General features: G+C 40.5%; 1 protein-coding gene across 3 annotated transcripts in view; it reads right to left on the bottom strand.

Annotated features, from left to right (window-relative positions):
* The window catches only part of furina (furin (paired basic amino acid cleaving enzyme) a), a 100,774-nt gene that overhangs the window by 37,923 nt on the left and 41,626 nt on the right, over window positions 1–21,225 (bottom strand). For all 3 annotated transcript variants that reach the window (XM_037755091.1, XM_037755100.1, XM_037755110.1), the window contains exons 3-4: window positions 11,135–11,233; window positions 2,535–2,630 (exon numbers count right to left, since the gene is read on the bottom strand). In XM_037755091.1, the coding sequence (XP_037611019.1) occupies window positions 2,535–2,630; window positions 11,135–11,233 (195 nt within the window). The remainder of the gene's footprint in view (window positions 1–2,534; window positions 2,631–11,134; window positions 11,234–21,225) is intronic.

The following is a 21,225-nucleotide window of genomic DNA, read 5'->3' as shown; positions in this document are numbered from 1 at the left end:
TCTGCTTTGAGGCTTGCCCACGATTTATCATGTCTCATCATTTTGATTAGAAATATCAAATAAAAAATATTAAATATTCATTGTAACAGCAGATGCTGACCATTAGCATCTGTCCACCAAGGACACCCTGCCAACAAACCCACCCACACTCTCCTCTGGCCAGCCAGGTTGAGTTTTAATGAGGCACAGATTTATTTCCTGCTGGGAGAGAGCGGGAGCACATTCCTGCAACCTGAAAACCTTCTGAACAGACATTATCACAATAACTTATCTAAAGTATACAGAATGTGTTTCGACAGTGAGAGAAAAATATCTCAAAGATTTCTGTAACTCAGTAAAGTGTAGGTATTTAGACACTATATGAGCTGGCCACATCTTGATTAACGCTAACCGAACATGCTAACTGGAGGTCGTTTGGTTTGTGAACAACTAACATGTTCACATGCTCTCTTTTCTGACATGGGGACATATTATTATTCTGCTCAAAGCTCAGTGATCCCAGTAGTGGAACAGATCAGAGAATAGCAAAGGTGTTGCTCCAGTTTTCATGTCTTTTGGTGTTTTAATGAGCTTTACAACCTCATGGGATGCCCGCAAACTTATAAATAGGAATCAATCTTTATGTCTATGTTTTCCACTCACAGATTCAGCAGCTCTTTAAAAAGGACCTCAGAGTGCATCATATTCATAAATATCAGCACAGTAGCTTTAGTCATAATTTTTAACAGTTTCTTTTAATAAAACATTAATTTCCTTATGGGCCAGCAAAGATGCTAGAGCTGCATCGGGCTGTGTTGGCAAGAATCTGGCGATACGATACGTATCAAGATACCGGGGTTACGATTCAATATATTGCGATACTGTAAGCGAGGCGATATATTGCAATTTTTAAATCTAATTTAGGAAAACTGTCATAGTATAAAGACGACGCTCCATTGTATTCTACGGAGGCATTCGTTCTCTATGGCTGAAGATAAATGACAACACTGCTATCTAGCCGTCAGGGGTTTAAACACAACCCGAAATGAACCACTGTCTGCCACGAATCTTTACATGTAAACTATTAATTAAAAATGTATACAGAGTTTTTGAGAATTGATACAGTATCACAAAACATAATATCGCAATACTCAAGTGTATCAATATTTCCTTACATCCCTAGAGCTGCAACCATTAGTTGATTAATCAATCAATCAATCAATCAATCAATCAATCAATCAATCAATCAATCAATTAGTTGATCAAAAGATAATTAATCAGCAACTATTTTGACAATAGATTAGGGCTGTCGAAGTTAACACGATAATAACGCATTAACGCAAAATCTATAAAACTAATTTCTTTAACGCTATTGATCTTTCGGAGGATGTAGCGGGCTCAGTTTTAAAGAAAGAAAATGTGTGATTAATTTACGATTAATCGTGATTAACTATGGACTGTATGTGATTAATCGCTATTAACTATTTAATCAATTGACAGCCCTATAATAGATTAATCATTTTGATCATTTTGATCATTTTTCAAACAAACAAACAAACAAACAAACAAACAAACACTTACTGGTTCCAGCTTCTCTAATGTGAGGATTTTCTGCCTTTGTCTTTGGTCACATATATGACAATCAGTGAAATATCTTTAGGTTTTGGACGACTGGTTGGACAAACAAATCTAAAAACATTAATATGTGTTCTGAAAAATTAATCGATAATGAAAATAATCATGTGCTGCAGCCCTAAAAGATACTGCTATAAAACCTTTCCATATCTATATGTATCACAGGCAGGTTTTAATACGGGTGAGATAACTGTTGTGAACGTATGGCAGAATCTATTCCATCTAGTCACATTAACACAACCAGGCAGCAGCGTCTTATCTACTCATTTGCCTTTCAAGTTGCCAGTAACTACTCCGACACACTGGGGAAGTCAGTCTGCCTCTGTTCAAGCACAGACATTTTGAACAACTAGTGATGCAAGTCTGTTTTGCATCACCGTGTATTTTCTTCCGCCTGAAGCTCCCTCACAGTAATTGAAGGAAGAGTGGAGCCGAACAGAGAATCTCGGGGGTTGTTACTGCTGCTTTTAACAGGCCAACGTATCAGTGACATTCTTCAAGTCAAACGGAAAAATCAATCAACTGAGAACAAGAACGACTCAAGGTGAATCGTCTTTTCCTCCGTTTTCTCTCTCTGTTGCTTTAATGGACTAAAGTAAACCACCAATTTTTGAAAAGGATGCAGTTCAAAGGCACCCTGTGTATGCGCAAATGTCATCGTTGAAGCTGAATCCTTCAGGTGAAGTCACGCAGACTTCGTGTTCTGCAAACAAGACACACAGCAGCATCTCGCGGAAAGGCGGAATATTGGATTCATACAAGCTTGTCTTGTGACTCGGGGGGGGGAAACATCACAGCTCCAAATTAAATTACACGTATTGAATTTGGGTGGATAAAAAGCTCAACCAGTGTGCAGCGCTGATTTATGTCCCACACAAAACACGCAGCACGGCCTTTTGTTCAGCAGCGTTCATACTCACAAGGTACCACTGGTCTCTGAACTTGGGATCTATCGGTTCTACGTAGACATCCCTCTTTTTCCTCCTTTTCGACACTTGTTGCTCGGCCCAAGTCACCTAAACAAGGAGACAGAAATACACATGTAGAAATTAGCAATACAAACAAAAAGGTGAGGTGATGCTCAGCAGAGAAAAAATACTCCAGCTGCAAAGGTTACTGCTGTCATGAAAAAAAAACAGAACAAGAAATAATTATGTGCTGGACAGAAGGGTCGCCATGTCAACTTAATGAATAGAGATCCAAATTCTCAGCGGGATGACAGCAGACAGACTGAGATTAGAAGCACAGGGGTATCGCGGACGCCTCACTAATGAGACTCGCTGATGAACTCCAGAGCCGCCCAGGACTAATTAAAACCTCTGGATTAGTGTAAAAATGAGATGCACCAGGAACTATTATGCTTATGGCTACACCTAAACATGTACGCACACTAACAATATACACGCAGAGGTACAAATTCAGTACAAGTCTAACAACTCAAACGTCTGCAGCAGACTTTCATGACGTGCGAGCTCCTGCAGAAAGTGTTGACAGAAGCAGAATGCATACAGTGAAAATAAGCCTGCATCTCACTCCCTCTGCAGAGTTGTGCTCGCCGTACAGCGAAAAAACGCCCCGGCTACACGAGAACAGAAAGGAATATGTCAGAGAGGGAAGACAGAGAACTGCCTGCCGCAAGGACGGAGCACCTGATGTGAAGGACAACCAAATCACAGCGCACCTCTCTCTCTCTCCCCCCCTCTCCGCCTCTGCAGATCACTAGAGACACAAGAGTAAAAAAGGAAAGAAGTAATGAAGGTCACATTAGCTGCTACACTGAAGCGATGCCAATTCAACGCTACCATAATGGGATAATTTCACTTCAAGGAACTGAGAGGTTTGTGTGTGGGCTCATGTTTGTGTTCGCTCCCTTAATAACTGGTGAGAAGCTCGCTAAGTGGAGGAGACGTTTCCACCAGGATTCATCTGGTTCTTACTGGGAAGATGAGGTCAGCCCTGTGAGGGGCAGCTGAGCCAGTTTACACACCAAAACTGGGTGACAGCGTTTTCAGATTAAACATGCGCACATAGGGAGCGACACACTTACGGGCCCAGACACATTAAGTCAAAGAGCTGACGAATAGAAAGATATGTCGCCAAACGTGGGAAATGGGAGATAAACCAAACAAAGCAGCCAACCGTTTTCACGCCATTGGGAATCCGTACGGTATATGTCCAGAATAAACATTGTCTGAAAAAAGAAAGAAAAAGGAAACTGGCACTATTAACTTTTTCTTTGTGCTGGCGTTGTCAGCCTGAGGACTTTTGCTTTTGGAAGAGGACATCTTATCTACCACATGCAAAACATAAATGCCTGTGTCCTACTTCTGCATTTTATTCTGGTAAATTATCTTGCAGACACACAATGAGAAGATAAATCAAGGTGGTACCTCATGTTGCAGAAAAATAAGCTGTTATGAAGCTCTTGTGTGCATATTGTACATTTTTGCTATTCTCATTATAATGCCAAAATTGACATTTCTGTTTCTTAACTGCGGCAGGTCCTAGGCAGAGGATGAAATAAATAAATTGAGTATTGCTTCTCGTAGCACTGAAACAAATTGTATCAAAACCAAAATGAATGCCATCACATCGCACACAATCTCATCTTCACTGAATCAGTCACTATGCATCTTATCCATATCACATTTTTAGAAGGAGAGACTCAGATCCCCAGAGTTTCACACAGCTCTGACATTATTACTACATCTAATTAGTTTGAGACAGAAAGACAGGCGTCGACGTGCTCCTCTCTGTCAGGCTTTAATATTGGCTTTCTGTTTTAAAGCAAATGGCAGTATTGACTGAAAAGTCGACAGAGTGACGAAGATACCGCTGTATGCGTTGAACTAATTCAATGTCGTTATACTTGTCCTTGTGTTATTCAGTCAGATAGAAAGAAGCTATTTTCTCTTGCGTCATAAAGCTTCCATTTCCTCCTCTGCTTTTGAATCTCCCATTAAATCCGGTATGAAACCTGTTATTTTCTCACATACATGTGTAAGGGTAGGTTGTGGTAAATGTCCATGCTGACTGCGATAAACATGCCTGGATTCTTAAGAAAAAAGGTGCAATGTTTACGCAATATCGGTTATCTGAAGCAACACAGGAAGTCATGTTTAATGTGCACGGCAACGGACTTTTTGCTGCAACGTGTGAAGCTTGCATTGAAAAAAAAGAAGAAGAAAAAGAAGAAGAAGCAGCAGCTTAATTTGTCAATCAACACAAAGCAATTTTACACAGGGCAGTTGAAATGTATCTTTTCACATATCCCTCCTAGATACCATACCATACACATGCATTTTCGGTGGCATCACAGCACAGGGTCAGCCATATTACGGCGCCCCTGGAGCAGTTTTTGGGCACCTCGGCAGCGTCCCAGAGGCAAACTGGCATCTCTCCAGCTAACAATCCGCACTCCATACTCTGCTCGTACGGGGACTTGAACCGCAACCCCACAGATTGAGCTACTGCCGCCCTCATTGCATCAAATCATCTCCTTAAACCATCTTATTATTACTGCGGAGCATTTTGGAGCTTTTAATTCCCTTATTTCGATGCATATGCACATGACCATCATACGTAGTAACTTTGTATTCTTGTGCTTGCCTTTCCTGAAAACATAACCGCTTCTATTCACATTTGAGCTGTGTAAGAAATGTACAGAATGCTGCTCGGTCGAACAAGACAGACTGGTACGACGGTCCTCACAGACAGATTACGCCATGTAAAATTTATTGATTCGACTACATGCTTAAAATTCAATCCAGACACTAAATTTGTCTGTTAAAGGTCTTGTTATGAGATAAAAAATAAATTCTTATTTGGTGATGGAAACAGTTACAGCAGCCACAAATGTAACACTGTAAATCTTTATCTGAACTGCAGCTCAGTAATCAATATTAAAGATGCATTTGTTGCTCAAAATGGAAATCTCTTCACCCACAGGGTCAGGCTTTAACACACTGCTGAAAACAAGGTAATAACATGACTGCTCAATCATAGCTCACATACTTCCAGCAAACATGCAAATTAGCTTCAGTACAGTAGCTCCTTTTAGCTGCAGACACCTCAGTGACACCAGGTATTTGCCGGTAATTTGTGCCGCCAGTCGTCTTAATGTCACATACAGTGCTTGGAAATGTCCATCAAAACACAGCAAAGACGTGACTTTCCTTGAGTCCCAGTCATGAGGAAATGATGGCACAGATTAGTGGCTTGGGTGTGTTCACAAACACACACTGGGAATGCTGAATCACAAAACTCTGTGGGGAAAAAAAACTTCCTGAAAGCTGCATACTAGTACAGTAATTACCTTCATTTTAGTACTTCCTGTTCCATTTGTGAGAAGATATGCGTAATTTCAGTGCGCAAACTGCTTAAAATGAACCATTAAGCACTGATAGAGTTACAGGAATACATCTCACTGATAGCACCCTTACATTACTGACCAAACATTCTTAATATAGGATGACGGTGGCTATTCTGTAAAATGAATCAAATTGAATATTAAAGGACCAGTGCGTAACATTTAGGGGGATCTATTGGCAGAGATGGAATACAGTATTGAAAAGTATGTTTTCTTTAGTGTAGAATCACCTGAAAATAATAATCATTGTGTTTTCGTTAGCTTAGAATGAGCCGTTTATATCTACATAGGGAGCGGGTCCTCTCCACGGAGTACGCCGTGTTGCGCCGCCATGTTTCTACAGTAGCCCAGAATGGACAAACCAAACACTGTATACTTTTCCTGCTTTGGCCGGAGTTGATAACGTTACTCGTTCCCGTCGCCGCCGCTCTCTCTCTCTTGCTTCACCACTCATTTCCTACGTACACACACTCTACACACCGGCTTTGCTCCAAATGTCTCCAGAGAGGGCCATTTGCGTTTTTGCCTTGGCCACGCTTGGCACACAGAAGAGGCTTCAGTTGGTTGCAATCTGCAACCTCACCACTAGATACCCCCAGATCCTACATACTGCTCCTTTAAACTGAACGTGAGATCAAAGTCCTCATTTCCAACAAACTGCTCTGCTCCCTCTCCATATTCACAGTAAACTACACAAGTTGTATGTTTCAGCTCCAAACTCATAATTCATGAAGAACAGTTTTCCTACTCTTGGCAGGCGTGTAACAACAAACATTTCCATTTTCTATTTCGCAGTTTTCATTTGAAGAGTCTTTTGAAAAACCGTTAACCATAGTCTGTGACAGAGCACAGAGCCTAGAAGTTGACAAACAGCACTTTTCATTATAAATGGGCTTTGAAACTGGAGAGCGGTGTCTATCTCATGCGTCCCGACAGATCCGACGCAGAACAAATGTTCACAGACAGACTGCTGCTCGGTTCATGTTTAGGTGCAGAATCATATCTGTCCAACAAACCGATTCCCCACCCCACTCATTTTGTCCCACCCACCTCTTTGTCCTTCTTTATTATACAAACATGGCATCCTCCCTCTGAGGCCAAACGGACACATCAAACAAAGCATCATTACAATAAAAGGAACACAACAGCAATTATAGCACAGATCAGTGGTCATTCATATTCATTTTACAACTGCTACTATTCTTGCTATAGTAAATAAACTGGCAGTAAAAGCAAATGGTGATGAACGTTTCTGAGGCACTCATTGCTTTGTTACGTCTGTCTTACTCATTCTCTTCCTTTCAACTAACCAAACAAAAACAGTGAAGCAAAGCAAACACAACAACAACAAAGCAACAACAGAATAAAACAGTAGAAGGCATGGAGGCAGCAGATAGACCAGAGCTTTAAGTCTTCAATAGACCGTGTTAATAGGCCTCTGTTAGTCCGTCTACGGTAGGAGATCTGGCACAAATCCAGGTGTTTTTGTCAGTAATTAGACACTCTTCAAAGAGACTTTACTGAGCCTTTTGTTCACGCTTCATCTCGGCCAGTTTAAAAGCTGCGGGGACGGCCTCTCTAGAATTCAAAATTCCTCCCATTAAAAATATGTTTCCCCTTTTCAGAAAAACTATGCAGCTGATGCAAATGTGAATTTGCAACGATCTGCTGGTTAATAAATGCTTTGATCAGACGATTAACTCCAGCACAGTTACAGAAATGCATCGCTGTTTAGATTCAAGGGAGTCAATACATAAAAATTGAGAGGGTTTGGTCAAAATTGCAAGCTATTGCAGCATTTGAAAAGCTCCCTCGATTGAATAAACAAATAGAATACACAAAATCTTGTAAATCCCTGTGGGTACTGACAAAGTGACCGGGCCCCTCCTGCCACAGAACGGGAGGACCTGGAACTGTAACGCTCCACTTTCACTGAGGTGCTGTGGGAAAAAAGGAATTCAACAACAGGAAATGGAGCCGCACTGTTCAAGGAAATCCCAAAGAGGGAGGTGGACCGTTTCTAACACGGACGCAAACAAACCCAGCACAAGTGCTATTCCCAGTGTGCACCTGTATACTGCGTAGCTGCACAGCACGGCAGCATGGACAGTGATACCTTATGGCAGTAGATTCATTTCTGCAGTTGCTCTTGTAATTATTTATATGGAGATTTATCTAAATCACTCTAATTGTCTCTACTTACTGAAATGAGGACACAATTTAGATATAAATATGTTCATGTGATTTTCAGACATTACAGAGGCAGAGAGAAGAGGACACAGTCTTATGAGAAGGCAGAGAAATGGGGAACAGTGTGAAACATTTTCTCACAGTTTCTAGAAGACTTCGTCATTAGCAGAAAATATAACACAAGAATGAACCGGGATCAGCGAGGAAACAAAGAAGCCAACGATGAGTCAACGAGTCGAGGAGCCTGAGCCAGACTGCTGGATCAGCATCGGATTCGATTGATCACTATTGGCTATATAAAGCCAGGGCCATTTCAGATTCATTGTTCATTGTAACCCATTGTGCACTGGGTTTGCCAGCTGTCAAAAGCGCCCCGCTGCACTCTGTTAAAACACTTTAACGTTCTCCTGATGCACAGCGTTGTCAGCCAGTGAACCACGGAGGAGCACAAACAAATAAATAGCAGCCAGCAGTTCCAATTAATATTTTTCACACTGACAGCGAGTGCCAGCGAGCGATGCAAGTAAGACTGCTCTGGGTTTTTTGTTTTTTTAAAAGTGACTGTTTTGTCTTTGTTTCAGCGACATTTAACAACTACACAGCTGCTTTGAAGTGCCGCTGTCAATTGAAACTTACATGTAAACTTTTGAGTTTACTGAGGATGCAGAGCGGCTGTCTGTAACCAAACCCTCCTGTCATAACAACAATAGACTAACACTCCGCTGTCAGCCGATCGCACTGTTATCAGGCTATTAAATAGGCGTTATCTGTCGCTATAAGCACCATACATGTGGGTCAGTAGGGGCCTACTACACCCAATAGTAGGCTTTATCATCTATTCACATGGTAAATCACCAAAAGAAGGTATAAAAGAAGACAACAGCAACTTCTAGTGACCATAGTAATTATGACAGGAGCAGAAGCAGAAGTCAGGCGTTGTAGTTTAGACAGCCTGAAACCCCATGTAAAACTAACAACGTGTAGTCGTCTTTGTGTCCACAAGCGTTAAGTTTCACTTTCACTTTTGTTTGTTATTTTAAGCCAACACATGATGCTTTTGCCATTATCCAAGTAAGTGTTTTTGTTGCCTAAACCTAAAGAAGCCATTTTGTTTATTGTTCAAAACGTAACGTTCCATTCAGTTTAACGTGTTAGAACGTGTTGCTTTTAAGTTTCGCTTTCACTTTTACATTTTTATATTTTGTCGTCAATTTTAGAAAAGTACTTTCAAAGGGGTTAGAGGCTGAAGATTCTTTAAAAAGTACTCATATATCTTCTTTCTCAGCTGCACACACACACACTCACACACACACACACACACACACACACACACACTGTAGTATTCCCACAGCTAAGAATGTTAATTTCACACTCCTCCCTTTGTCCTTCCCAGTGGGGTAGGACACAGACTCATTTTCAAACTAACCTCAAACTCCTGCAAAACGGCGAGAAAATACAGAAACATGAAATTTCAATCTAGTTCAGTCAAGGAGGAGGAAGTGGTTTCACAGAAGAGTGTACAGTACGTATCAGGGGAGCACCGGCTCACCTCCGAACACTCAGGTGAAAGGAAAACGCCGCAGCTCGTCTCAGACAGCCATTAAAAAAAGAAGGTGACAAATGAGGGCGAAGGGTTTGGTTCTTTGCTCCGTGGCTGTTAGCTGATTGTACTCCTCTTTGTTTCTACTGTGCTTCTCATCCTACACACACACACAATCACTGTAACTGACCATTTAGTGGACTGACTGAATAATTAGCCTCAAATCATCAATCAAATTAAAGAGTGAAAGACAAAGTGATTTTGATTTTAAATGATGAATGAATCACGTCTAATTTTCTAATAAAGAAGATTGACCTTGATACTGTGTAATAGTAATGGGTGATGGTTATATTAATATCATGAGTTAATCAGAAGATGTTTAGGTAAGATCATATATGATCTCACAGTAGTACATTTAGGGTTATATGAAAAGTCTATGATGCACAAAAACCTTCGGCACAATAATGTGACCTTGCATTTTAATTATGGAAATAATGTTTTGAATATAGATATTTCTAAAATCAGTATAAGTAATCTCTCCAATATCCACGGAAATGTCCAGGATGTTCTGAACAATCATATTTTTGTCCAAAGAAAAGCCAAAATGTGGCTAAACAATCACTGCCTTACCCAGTGAGCTCAAGCATCTTACTGCATATACAGGATACAGCTCACATGAATACGCTGAAATCAAACAATGACTTGCCACGGTAGTCTGTGTTACCGGAGTTACACGGTGTTCAGGCATACACTGATTACATTGCTTGCCCACCGCCCCCACTTTTGCTTTTTTTATAGAAATAAAACCCATTTAGTTCCTTTTCACATATCAGCGCCGTGTTATCAAAACATTGTCGGACGACGGATGCTACAAACTGAACGTGAAAGTGTCTGCTCTGTATGGAGTCTCAGCTCAGAGTAGCAGGAGTCAGATTTCACACACACGAGACGAGAGAGAGTTGACAGACAAGACGATGGTGGAGGATTTGGTGTCAAGGCGAAAAGCAAAAGCACCTTTTTGGCAGTATTTCAGATTTAAACCCAATGCTGTAAGGCAATCATAACGTTAATAAGGTAATCACCTTGAGGATGATGGAGCGGCCAGAGAGGCCAGACACATCGCCATCCGACATTAAAGATCAAAGTAAGCTTTATAATTTGTCAAACTCATTCTGAGCCCAGAGAGAGGACGATCTACGTGTTTACTGGGTCAAATGCTGAATAAATACAAGCCAAACACCTGATTCAGTAGAGTATACCTCCCAAATTGCAAGGAAAGAGCTCTGACCTTGTTATCCTACAAATAGAGCAACTGCACCCACACTTCCTCCCCACAACATACTCCAAAACATCAATAAACCTCTTCCACATCCATGAGTACACAGTCCACAGACACACAACCCCTGAAATAGACTTCTCACCTTGGGATCGCTTTGAAGACGAACTTGTGTCCCCCTGTGACCTGACAGCGACCTCTTCACCACTGTACGATGTCGAAAGTGATAATAATCACCAAATACCTGAAAAGACAAAGAGGAAGAGTATATGATCAGTTATCACATCTGTAATCTGATAATACCTCTACTTCTGATAAAAGCTTTAATAAGTATGAAATGTAGAGCTGCAACAATAAATCAATTAGTTGTCAACTATTGAATTAATCACCAACAAAATTTATTTTGATAATCAATTAATCGATTTGAGTAATTTTTTAAGAAAACAAATGTCAAAATTCTCTGATTCCAGCTTCTTAAATGTGAATATTTTCTGGTTTCTTTACTCCTCTATGACAGTAAACTGAATATCTTTGAGTTGTGGACAAGACAAGACATTTGAGGATGTCATCTTGGGCTTTGGGAAACACTGATCGACATTTTTCACCACTTTCTGACATTTTATAGACCAAACAACTAATCAATTGATCAAGAAAATAATCAACAGATTAATTAACAATGAAAATAATTGTTGGTTGCAGCCTTAATGAAATGACTCTGGTTGTGCAAGTTCTCTACCAATTAAACCTTTATGTCAATGTCAAAAATACAGAATAATTGAGTACAGAATACCAATCAGTACAAAACTGCAGAAAATACACTGCACAACCAAAGAAATGCATAACAGCATGAATTTAAAAAAAGGTAAAATAAAACCATCTTGTCACACGGCTGTATTCAGTTTGGATACTCGGCTCATGATGCAATAAAGATGGAGACCCAGAAACATGAAGACATCCGACCTTCACACTAGTTACTGCACACAGCGAAGTTGGGCCAATTTATATGCCTGGATCGAACGAAATATGTAATAAATAAATGAATAGATGCATAACGTAAATCCATTATTTATGAATTTACTATACAGCAGTGTTAACCACAGCGTCTCACAGCATCGACTGACCAAAAGCAGCATCACAGATCTGAGAAGCATCAATTTAATTGACTCAAGTTACAGCAAGCCTCAAAACTTTACATTTTGATTGCCCTTTTCTCTCTGTAGGAAACTTTTTCTCAGGTGCTATGAGGTTAACAAATCTCTCCCCTCCCTCACGGCTGCAAATCATTTTTCTCTGCATTTTGCGGTGCCAAGCGAAACTAATGGGCTGCATTAGCCAGTAAAAAGTGTGCTCATAATTAGAGAAGCCTATTTCCATTTTTATTCCCAATAACCCTCACCAACTCCTGGTACCACCACACTGACTTACATGGGAAACCTGATACATGACCCATAATCCTCTGTGCTCAGTCCAGTTATTACCACTGTATAATCAAGGTCATTAATAGGGCACGCTTTACTTTAAAGAATACGTTGTCCGAGCAAAGAAAAGCACTCCACATCACAGCTGAGCAGTTTCAAAGGGAAGACAACGTGATGGTGTAAATCTAGACTAGTGCTGAAACAATTAGCCAATTAATTGATGACAGAGAATGCGTTGAGGTGTTTGTAATCAAGACTAAGGAAAATATGAGTCCAAAGAAACATTTTTACATTCAGAGTTAAATACAGTGTTCAGCAGCCGACCGATCAAACTTCTATGAGGTACTCAGGTGGTGTTAACAGCTCCATATGCTCTGAATTGTTAATTAATGATTTCATTAAAGAGAAAATGGGGAAATGCAGTCGGACTGAGAGTCATAAACAGAATTACCACAGCACACAGATTTTAGATGTGAGTTAAACATAATTATGGGCAGCATAAACATATAAAAAAGGAGACAAATATTATTTTGTCAACAGACTGGGGTGCTTTGTCTCCAGGCAAAGGTTGATGTAGCGCTATAAAGGTGCTGCAGTGTGTACTGCATTCCTTCACTCTAGAAAGAGTCACGGTTCACTCCCCCAACCTCCTCTGTTCCCATTTAATCACAGTAAACAGGCCGATTCCAGCCGGGCTGACACAAAGAGCCCCTGCACACAAAGCCAGTAGACAATGGGAGGCAATAACCAAGAGGGAAGACACACTTTACTGTGATATTCAGCTCCGAGGTGGAACCACCACCACAACCACCGCAAGTCTGTGTGTGAGTGACTGAGTGAGTAAAACCATTAAAGAACAAGACCAGAGAGAAAATGTAGGATATAAAAAGAGGATAAACGCTGACACACAAACGCATTAGCTGAACGGTCCGTTCTCTGAAGAAGAGAAGAATAAGAGCAGGTAGTAGTGGGTCCAGTGTGTTAGTCCAGATAAGAGCCTGGAAGGTGGAACACTGATCAAAGACGAGGAGGGTGGCACAGTCCATTAAGCAACTCTAAATAACGCTAACACCAGTGAAAAGAAAGAGATACTTTAACACAAAGCACTGATGGTCGATTCATCTGGTCAGACAATGTTTTCGAAGATGATTTATCAGTTTAAAGCAGCTATTGGTGATGCATCTATATGTATTTCTGGGCCTATATTTTTGATGTGATATATATATATATATATATATATATATATATATATATATCAGCACCTGAAATTAAGCTTCACAATTTAGAATAAAATGGAAAGATTATTGATAGCCTACTATTAAAATATTTCTCTGAAATATGTTCAAAGTGTGCGTATGTAAATTTCCATCGCTGTATACCAATCAGAAACAGGGTCGTAAAGAACTTAAATTTGGGACATTGGTTGTTCAGTCTGGGACAGTTGAAAGTAGAATTTGGGACAGTTGAAAGTAGAATTTGGGACAGTTGAAATTAGAATTTGGGACAGTTGAAAGTAGAATTTGGGACAGTTGCAGGACACTGAGGAAAAAAGTTAATTTCGAGCCCTGCATGATATCCCATAGACAACATAATGTCAGTTTTCCAGGGCAGCAACAAAATCAAAAAAAAGTTTGATAGAGAAAAAAAAAGAAAAGAAAAGATAAATATCAGCTTATGGTGTCAGAAAATTAAAATCAAAGAGAAACAACTTCATTTCTTTCAATTCATCATTCTGTTAGAAATGACATTATGCAATACACTGGAGACGACACCGACCCCAATATGTCCAACGGCAGCAGCATCAACAGATTGTATTGCAGCCACAACACATGCTGGGTTTTTAATTTAAAACTTACTAATTTGACTTTTTGTGCTAAATGCCATGTTTGCTTCTAAATATAGTGATTTGAAAAGTGTGGCAAGCTCACAAAGTCGAGGTTGTCAAAAGTAATGCTGGGTAATGTAGGAAATCACTATCTGATGGGGACATTTGGGTATAATATGATATAAATATGGTTGCCAACTTTAGTCACCTTATATTATGAATAATTAAGATACTATGCAGTTATACGTATGAGTGAGCTTGATGTGTCACTTGTCGAGGTGTTGTACATGCTTCGCAGTCAAATTTTCCTTCCAGCTCAAAGATGCCGGGACACTTCACCTCCCGAGACTTTTTCGTTCAGGTTCATCTGGTTCTTTGTTAGTTGAATCAATTTGCACGTTTGTGATGTTGATGGGGTAATTGAACTTTTCACCCCACAGTCAAACAACTTAATTTGCTTCACCATTGTCTCTAAGAGAGATGTGTGTGTACGCGAGGAAACGCACCAACGCACATGCAGCAATGTCAGGTTCTGACTTTAACAGCAATAGTTAAATATCACTAATGCAACAAATACATAAAAAATCTTTATTTCGGGAGCATGTTTTGCTGTTTGCTGTCCCTATTTTTTATATGTTCGAAATTGATTGCTGCCGATGGCAACCCAAGGCCAACATTGGTTGCCAATTTCTCAAAATTGTTGCCAATGGCAACCTGGCAACCATTACTGTCGAGCCCTGTGTACATCACGTATTGATGATGTACAACAATGCACAGCACACAAGGCTGAACAGTGTATGATTACTTCTTAAAACTTCAAGGCCAACTGATTTCTACACTTGTAAACTACTTTGACAAAAGAGATCTAAGAATACATAGAACATTTTTGCCATTTAGACATTTTCAACAACCTCCCACAAGCGAAAGCACTAGACCGAGCAGCCTAACTGCTGTCCTCACTGGTCAGAGATTTGTTCCAAGATCAGAAAACCAAACCTTGTTAATATGCATAAATGCAGAGATATACACATACAGGGCCAGAGGTCACCTCACATTAAAAACAGCTCGACTGTGTCAAACATATGCAAACGCACACACTCACCTCACTCAAACACATTAAGTCCATTGTAGTTCGGCTAAATGTCTTCCCCTGCAGCTCAATCATTATCTGGCAATCAGCAACAACACTTGAGAGCTTCTGTTTTTGACCATTTAATCTCACGACTACGTTGTTTCTGTGGGGCTTAACTGCTTTCCACTGCAGAAAAAAAGGGCCATTTACGACAAAGACATTCAGATGGAGAAAAGGATGTGGAAACAGGAGTTGTGAGTGACCATTACTGATGCGATAAGCTTGGCGCTGATAGAGCAGAACAGGCTTAACCGGTGCTCTCCGAGTGGCTTATTACTGAAGTGAGGCATTAATCCATCAACCTCATTAAAATGCATGTTAACAGACAGTGGAAAATGACTGTCTGCTGGTTTGTTTGCATGTTTGCTCCCAACCCGCCTGCCAAATTTACCTTGTGGGAGAGCACTTATCAAAAGGTCTGGTGTCTCATCTCCAGAGACTGTTGACACGATTATGTTTTATAAAGAGCCAAACAATGTCTGGAGACAAAGTGGGAAAGAGGTTTGGGGGCTGCAATAACGTGATATGAAAGTGTTTTCCATATGGAGCCGTGAATGTCAATAACGAATGCCTGTGGATTTTGGAAATTACACTTGAGAGGAGGCCGTTATTGCAGTTAAACTACGGACCCATCAATCATGACACATTTCACATCAATCATGACACATTTCCTTTCAGTTTTGACGATTAACTGCATTTCATTTGGGGCTATCGGGATGTAGGCCATTACCATATTTTGTTTGTGCACCAGTGGGTTGAGAAAATTGAGAAAATGAGACTTACGCAGGCACAGGCGATATAGCCTCCTAAAATAGTTCAGCAAATTGTTTATATAATGAGGCTGGAGTCTAATAACTCACAGATAGGGGCACAGACCGCCACAGTGGCAGCTGGACACGACCGGCAGTTTCTGCTAAGGAGGGCAGAGCGGACCGAGCTGCCCCCGCACACCTGAAAAATGGGTTTGCACAGCTGCTCTGCCTTTCTGCCAAACTACACTTTAGTCATTACATGGTTTCTTCTCATTGTTTTCCCCCCATCTTTATTCGTCCCACAGCAGTCATTATGTCCCTCCTTTAGTTTTATTTGGCATCTACCGTATGTTATGTGTGCGCTTGATAAGAAGCTAAGCTAAATCGACAGTTTTGGTAGCCTTTACACCTCAGAGGTGAAGTGGTGGCTGGTGTGTCCAAACACATGTAAATCATGTAGGAATAAACTATTATGTTTATGGAGCCTTATAAGGCGAACTCACGCTACCTTATTTATCAACACACCGTCCGTTCTCAACAAGCTGCCGGCAGCATTCCTCCACCGTGTTTATACAGTAAACACGGATTATGATTCTTGGCACGGTCCACCGTTTACCTCGATTGTTCTGAAGAAGTCAGATTAGTCCATTAAATGGTGTTGACAAAAACAAGTGGATTAAGTAGGCTGGTGAAATATGGTGCATTTGAGTAGGGAGGACGGCTGGGAAATACCCCAATGACTTTAGTATCTACTAGAGGGAAGGGGCGGAGGGTTGACATTAGAGTGAGCATAATTCAGCCAGGGGGCCTCAGTGTAAGCCTCTATAACATACAATAGGGTAACTTGTTCAATGTTTTGCAGCTGACTGAGGGTTGCAGGGCACAAAAGCCACTATTTTCTCCTCTGGGGGTCATTGAGTATCATGTGATTGTCACGTCTCCATCACCGGACAACAAAATAAACATTCTAAACCTTTAAATGCATCTTTTATATATTTTTTTGCACAAGGATTTATTGGACTATCCTTCAGTTTTGTCCTTCTGTTGACAATATGAAATCTCCTTTACTCTGTCCTCTTATTCCATCTTGTTCTGCACAGAAAGTGAATTCTTCTGCTTACATTGTGCTATATGTGCTCGGCTGTTTGACAATGATTAGCTTTCCCACTTCTGCAACCTTGCTATCAGTCACGGGGTCCCAGTTCTACACCAGCGTGGCTCCCCGATGAAATAACCTTCACCCTCAGGTCAAGATTGTACCGTAGAGTTGCAAAGCACGAGGACTTTTCTCTTTCATCAAAACCCTTAACTACAACTTCTTCCCTTTTCTCCTTGCACCTGACCTTGTTCTCGTCTCGCATTAACAAAGAATGTGAGCGAATGGCATCTGCTTCTTTACTTTTTTATGAACAGGGACTTAAGAATCATTTTTAAACTCAATTTTCCCTCATTGTGTTGACTTATTTGGAGAATCACTCACCATTGTCATGAAAACACTTCAGTTTCTATAGTGGGAAAGACCTACTGACCCGTAACTCAAGGTCTAGCTATTGTCACAGGTTCTGCTTTTGTTGCCACTGTTCTTCAAATATTTTCAGTACTGCTCAAGAGGTGATACTAAATCCAAGTTCCAGCTACTCTCGGGGGGAAAGAAATGCAAAACATAGATAACCGTTTCAAGGCTATATTCTGATTCAGAATAACAGATGTGTTTTGCTGTCTTATTATGCAGTTGTCCATGTAAATTATGTGCACAGTGCTGAGAAATACATTAGTTTCCCAATAATATTCAGGTAGTACTTTCTAAATCATGTAAGATTTTTTCCACAGAGTAGCAGGAAAGCACACCCAGATGCTAAATAGCTATATCTTATTATTCCACTGTGCCGTGGAGCTCTTCTATCGATTCAACGATACTGACATTTAAAAGTCACCACATGTAAATGTTCAAGAAAATCTATACTTTTCCATTGTTGTCTGTCCCACAACTGAACTGCACTAACTGCATAAACATGACGATGTTTGTCGCGGGGTCGGTATACAGTGTCACCTTTTCAATGACGTGTATCCGAAACGTCCTGGTTTGCGAAACAAAGTACTTACAAGTTCAGAGGCCTGTTTTAGAAAGCACGTTTAACAAACTCTGAGTGTAACCCTGAACTCTGAGGTGATGAACCCCTCCAGAACAGCTGATCACAGTTTGTTCAGTTCAGTTCAGTTCAGTTAAGCTTGTGCGTGGTGAATGAAAAAAGCCATCATCAATAGAGCTCCGATAACACGATTCACCATGGCAACAGGTATACAAAAGGCAGAGCCTTAATTTTAACCCAGTGGACGTAGAGGTATTAATGCATGTATATGCAGACTGTGAACATTTATCTTTAAAAAAAAAAATGTCAATAAGTTAACACAATAATAAAGTTTTATTCAGTGTTTATAGTATATTATTATATTATCCAATAATTCATTTACATTTCCTTAATGGATGATAAAGTGGTAAAATCTGTGTATTAGGCTGTAGCCTACATTACATTTTAAATATGCATGTTGTTCAGCTTTAATCTGATGGGGACAAAACACAGGGGCGAGCAACTGAAGACGAAAAATATAGTTGAAGATTTGAAAAAAGTTTAGATCAAAGACATGATTGTGAGCTCACAATCTGATCCAGTAATAATGTGTTTGGTGATTTGCACTTGAAAAGGTAAAATCAGTCATTGAAATGCTGTTAAAACACGTCCAGACTTTACGCAGCCTATTTAAAAAACTCACTTTCTAACTACATTCTGCAGCTGCACCACCATCCTGCTCACTCAGAAATATTAACATATAATCTACAATATTATAGGAATTATATTCCATCAGTGTGATCACATCATGAGTGATAGAGGTCATTATTCATTGATCCTACGTGTCTACGCTTCATACCGACTTTTACAATTTAAACCGAGATTACACATTATGTGCAATAAACATTTTAATGGAACCGCTCTATAACAAACTGACAGCTGTCTGTGTGCACAGAGTCACAGTGTTATGAAAAAGAAGGACATGGTGTGGTTGTATTCTGAGCGGAGGCTGACTTGATGTTGTGTAATATTTGAATGTGAGGGCAAAAAGCACAGTTCAAAGAAATGACTGAAAACACATAAAAGCGGTAACTTTGGAAAGTCCTGAGTTAAGTAACGAATATCCAACCAACCCTATCCAATTTAGATTCTGACAGTAAACATCTACTCACTGACTTTGATACAGACTGAATCAATGAGGTAATAAAGCAGCGTGTCTGGCTCTGTAAGAGGGAGGAGACGGAGAGAAACTCAGGGTTTGTTAAAGAAAATCTGCCAGCGAGCAGTTTAGGGTCACAGAATCAGTGTCCATGGTAACTGACCCAGAGTTTAAAGCCCGCCTCCAGCGTATTTTGGCATTTCTATGATATTTCATATTTATTCAAGTCATTTCCTGACTAAAGTTGATTGGCCACACTCTTTGCCAAATAACTTACTTTTGTGCTCAAACTTAAAAAAAAGAAGGTTGTTGGTAAAAACGGGAATATGACATATGACTATAGTAGTAGCTGCAAGTCATACGTCATCCTCCAAGCTGCAGGCGCACTCATGCTCGTTTGTGTCTTAGCAGCGGCAAACCAATAAATCGGTTTATCTGTCTGTCAGTTTGTCCTTCTGGTTAATTAGATAGTTAGGAGTAGTTAGCTAGCCCAACTTGTTGCATTAGCTAACTGAGGGGTTTCATTCTATTTTTAGTTTCCTCCACCTTAGTGTTTATTTTCACAATGGTATTTGTGTGTGCCGAGAACGGGTGCAATCAACGTAGTGGATTTCATGACCTCCCACCTCCAAAACGTCCCAAAACTGCATTTCAAACTGCGGACCTCTGCAACATATCTATCCGTCCTTCGATGCGCTGTGGCCGGCACGAGTCAGTCCAGCTCCTCGGTGCAGCAACAGCCAGACGGCCGCCTCGCCAGGAGGAGACGGTAAAGAAGAGAGCTAGTGAGAGAGAGTTGGTGTGTTTCGCTAATTCTTGTCTCATTTGTGTTTGATAATCAGTAAATTCATCTAAGCTGGGTTGAAAAACGACACAGTCTGGTTGCCATGGTAATGAATTAGATATGACTATTAACCACACCCTCATTCTCTGTTTGAGAAAGAACGTTAATCAAAAAACAAGAAGTAAAACTGGCTAGAGGGGGGCTTTAAGTTAGCTCTCTCTCTGGAACTGATAACCCAGAGTTTCCCTCATCTCAGGTTTAACTAACTCAAGAGCTTTCACTAAACCTGCTTTCTGAAACAGGCCTCTGGTTATGGGAAGATCCAGGTTATGGGTCGTTAAGTTCCTGTAGTATAAAGAGCTAACTGAATGGTATTGACATGATGGAGTGCATGCATGCATGTGTGTGTGTGTGTGTGTTTCGGGGATACACATGTTTGCAGTGCTACACTATCAGTCATACTCGATGAACTCAGACAGCTCATGCTTCCTGTTAATTGTTGGTGAAAGGGTGCCTGCATAATTTTGGGGAAACATGTTGTTTACTCGTTGGCAACGCTGGCAGGAGATCCGCTGTTGTCAAACATCATTCTGTGATGTGGTGTAATGCTGGCAAACCCCATGACATCTTTACTACTTATTAACTTGTAGGTACACAGTAAATGTCAATGTTATACCAAGATAAATACTGCTTATATTTACAGTAAACCTCTAATAAAAAAAAGGGGAGAATATCATCTTATTGTCTGCCCCATCCTCCTTGGGTCACAGCCTTAGTACAACTTCAGCACACCTCTACTTTATGGAGTGGATGAGCGTGTAAAAAGTTTACGGTGTTATGGCAGAACTGCTGCAGGGCTGTTAGCTTACGGGTCGATGAGAGCTGTCCTCAGATGACTAACTCTTCACAGTGAGGTCTTTATGGTGGTGTGAGGGTAAAGTCAGACACAAGACCAGCACACGCACATTAAGACGAGCAAGAGACCAGCACAAGGCGGGACGCATACGCAGTTATGTCAGCCTTATAACACCACAGCCGCGGTTGTACAGAGTCAGTCTGGACTATCATAATCAATTACAGACAAGTCAATACATTTG

Source organism: Sebastes umbrosus, chromosome 2, assembly GCF_015220745.1.
Source record: "Sebastes umbrosus isolate fSebUmb1 chromosome 2, fSebUmb1.pri, whole genome shotgun sequence".
NCBI classification, from domain to species: Eukaryota; Metazoa; Chordata; class Actinopteri; order Perciformes; family Sebastidae; genus Sebastes; species Sebastes umbrosus.
This window is presented reverse-complemented; position numbering and strand designations above follow the sequence as displayed.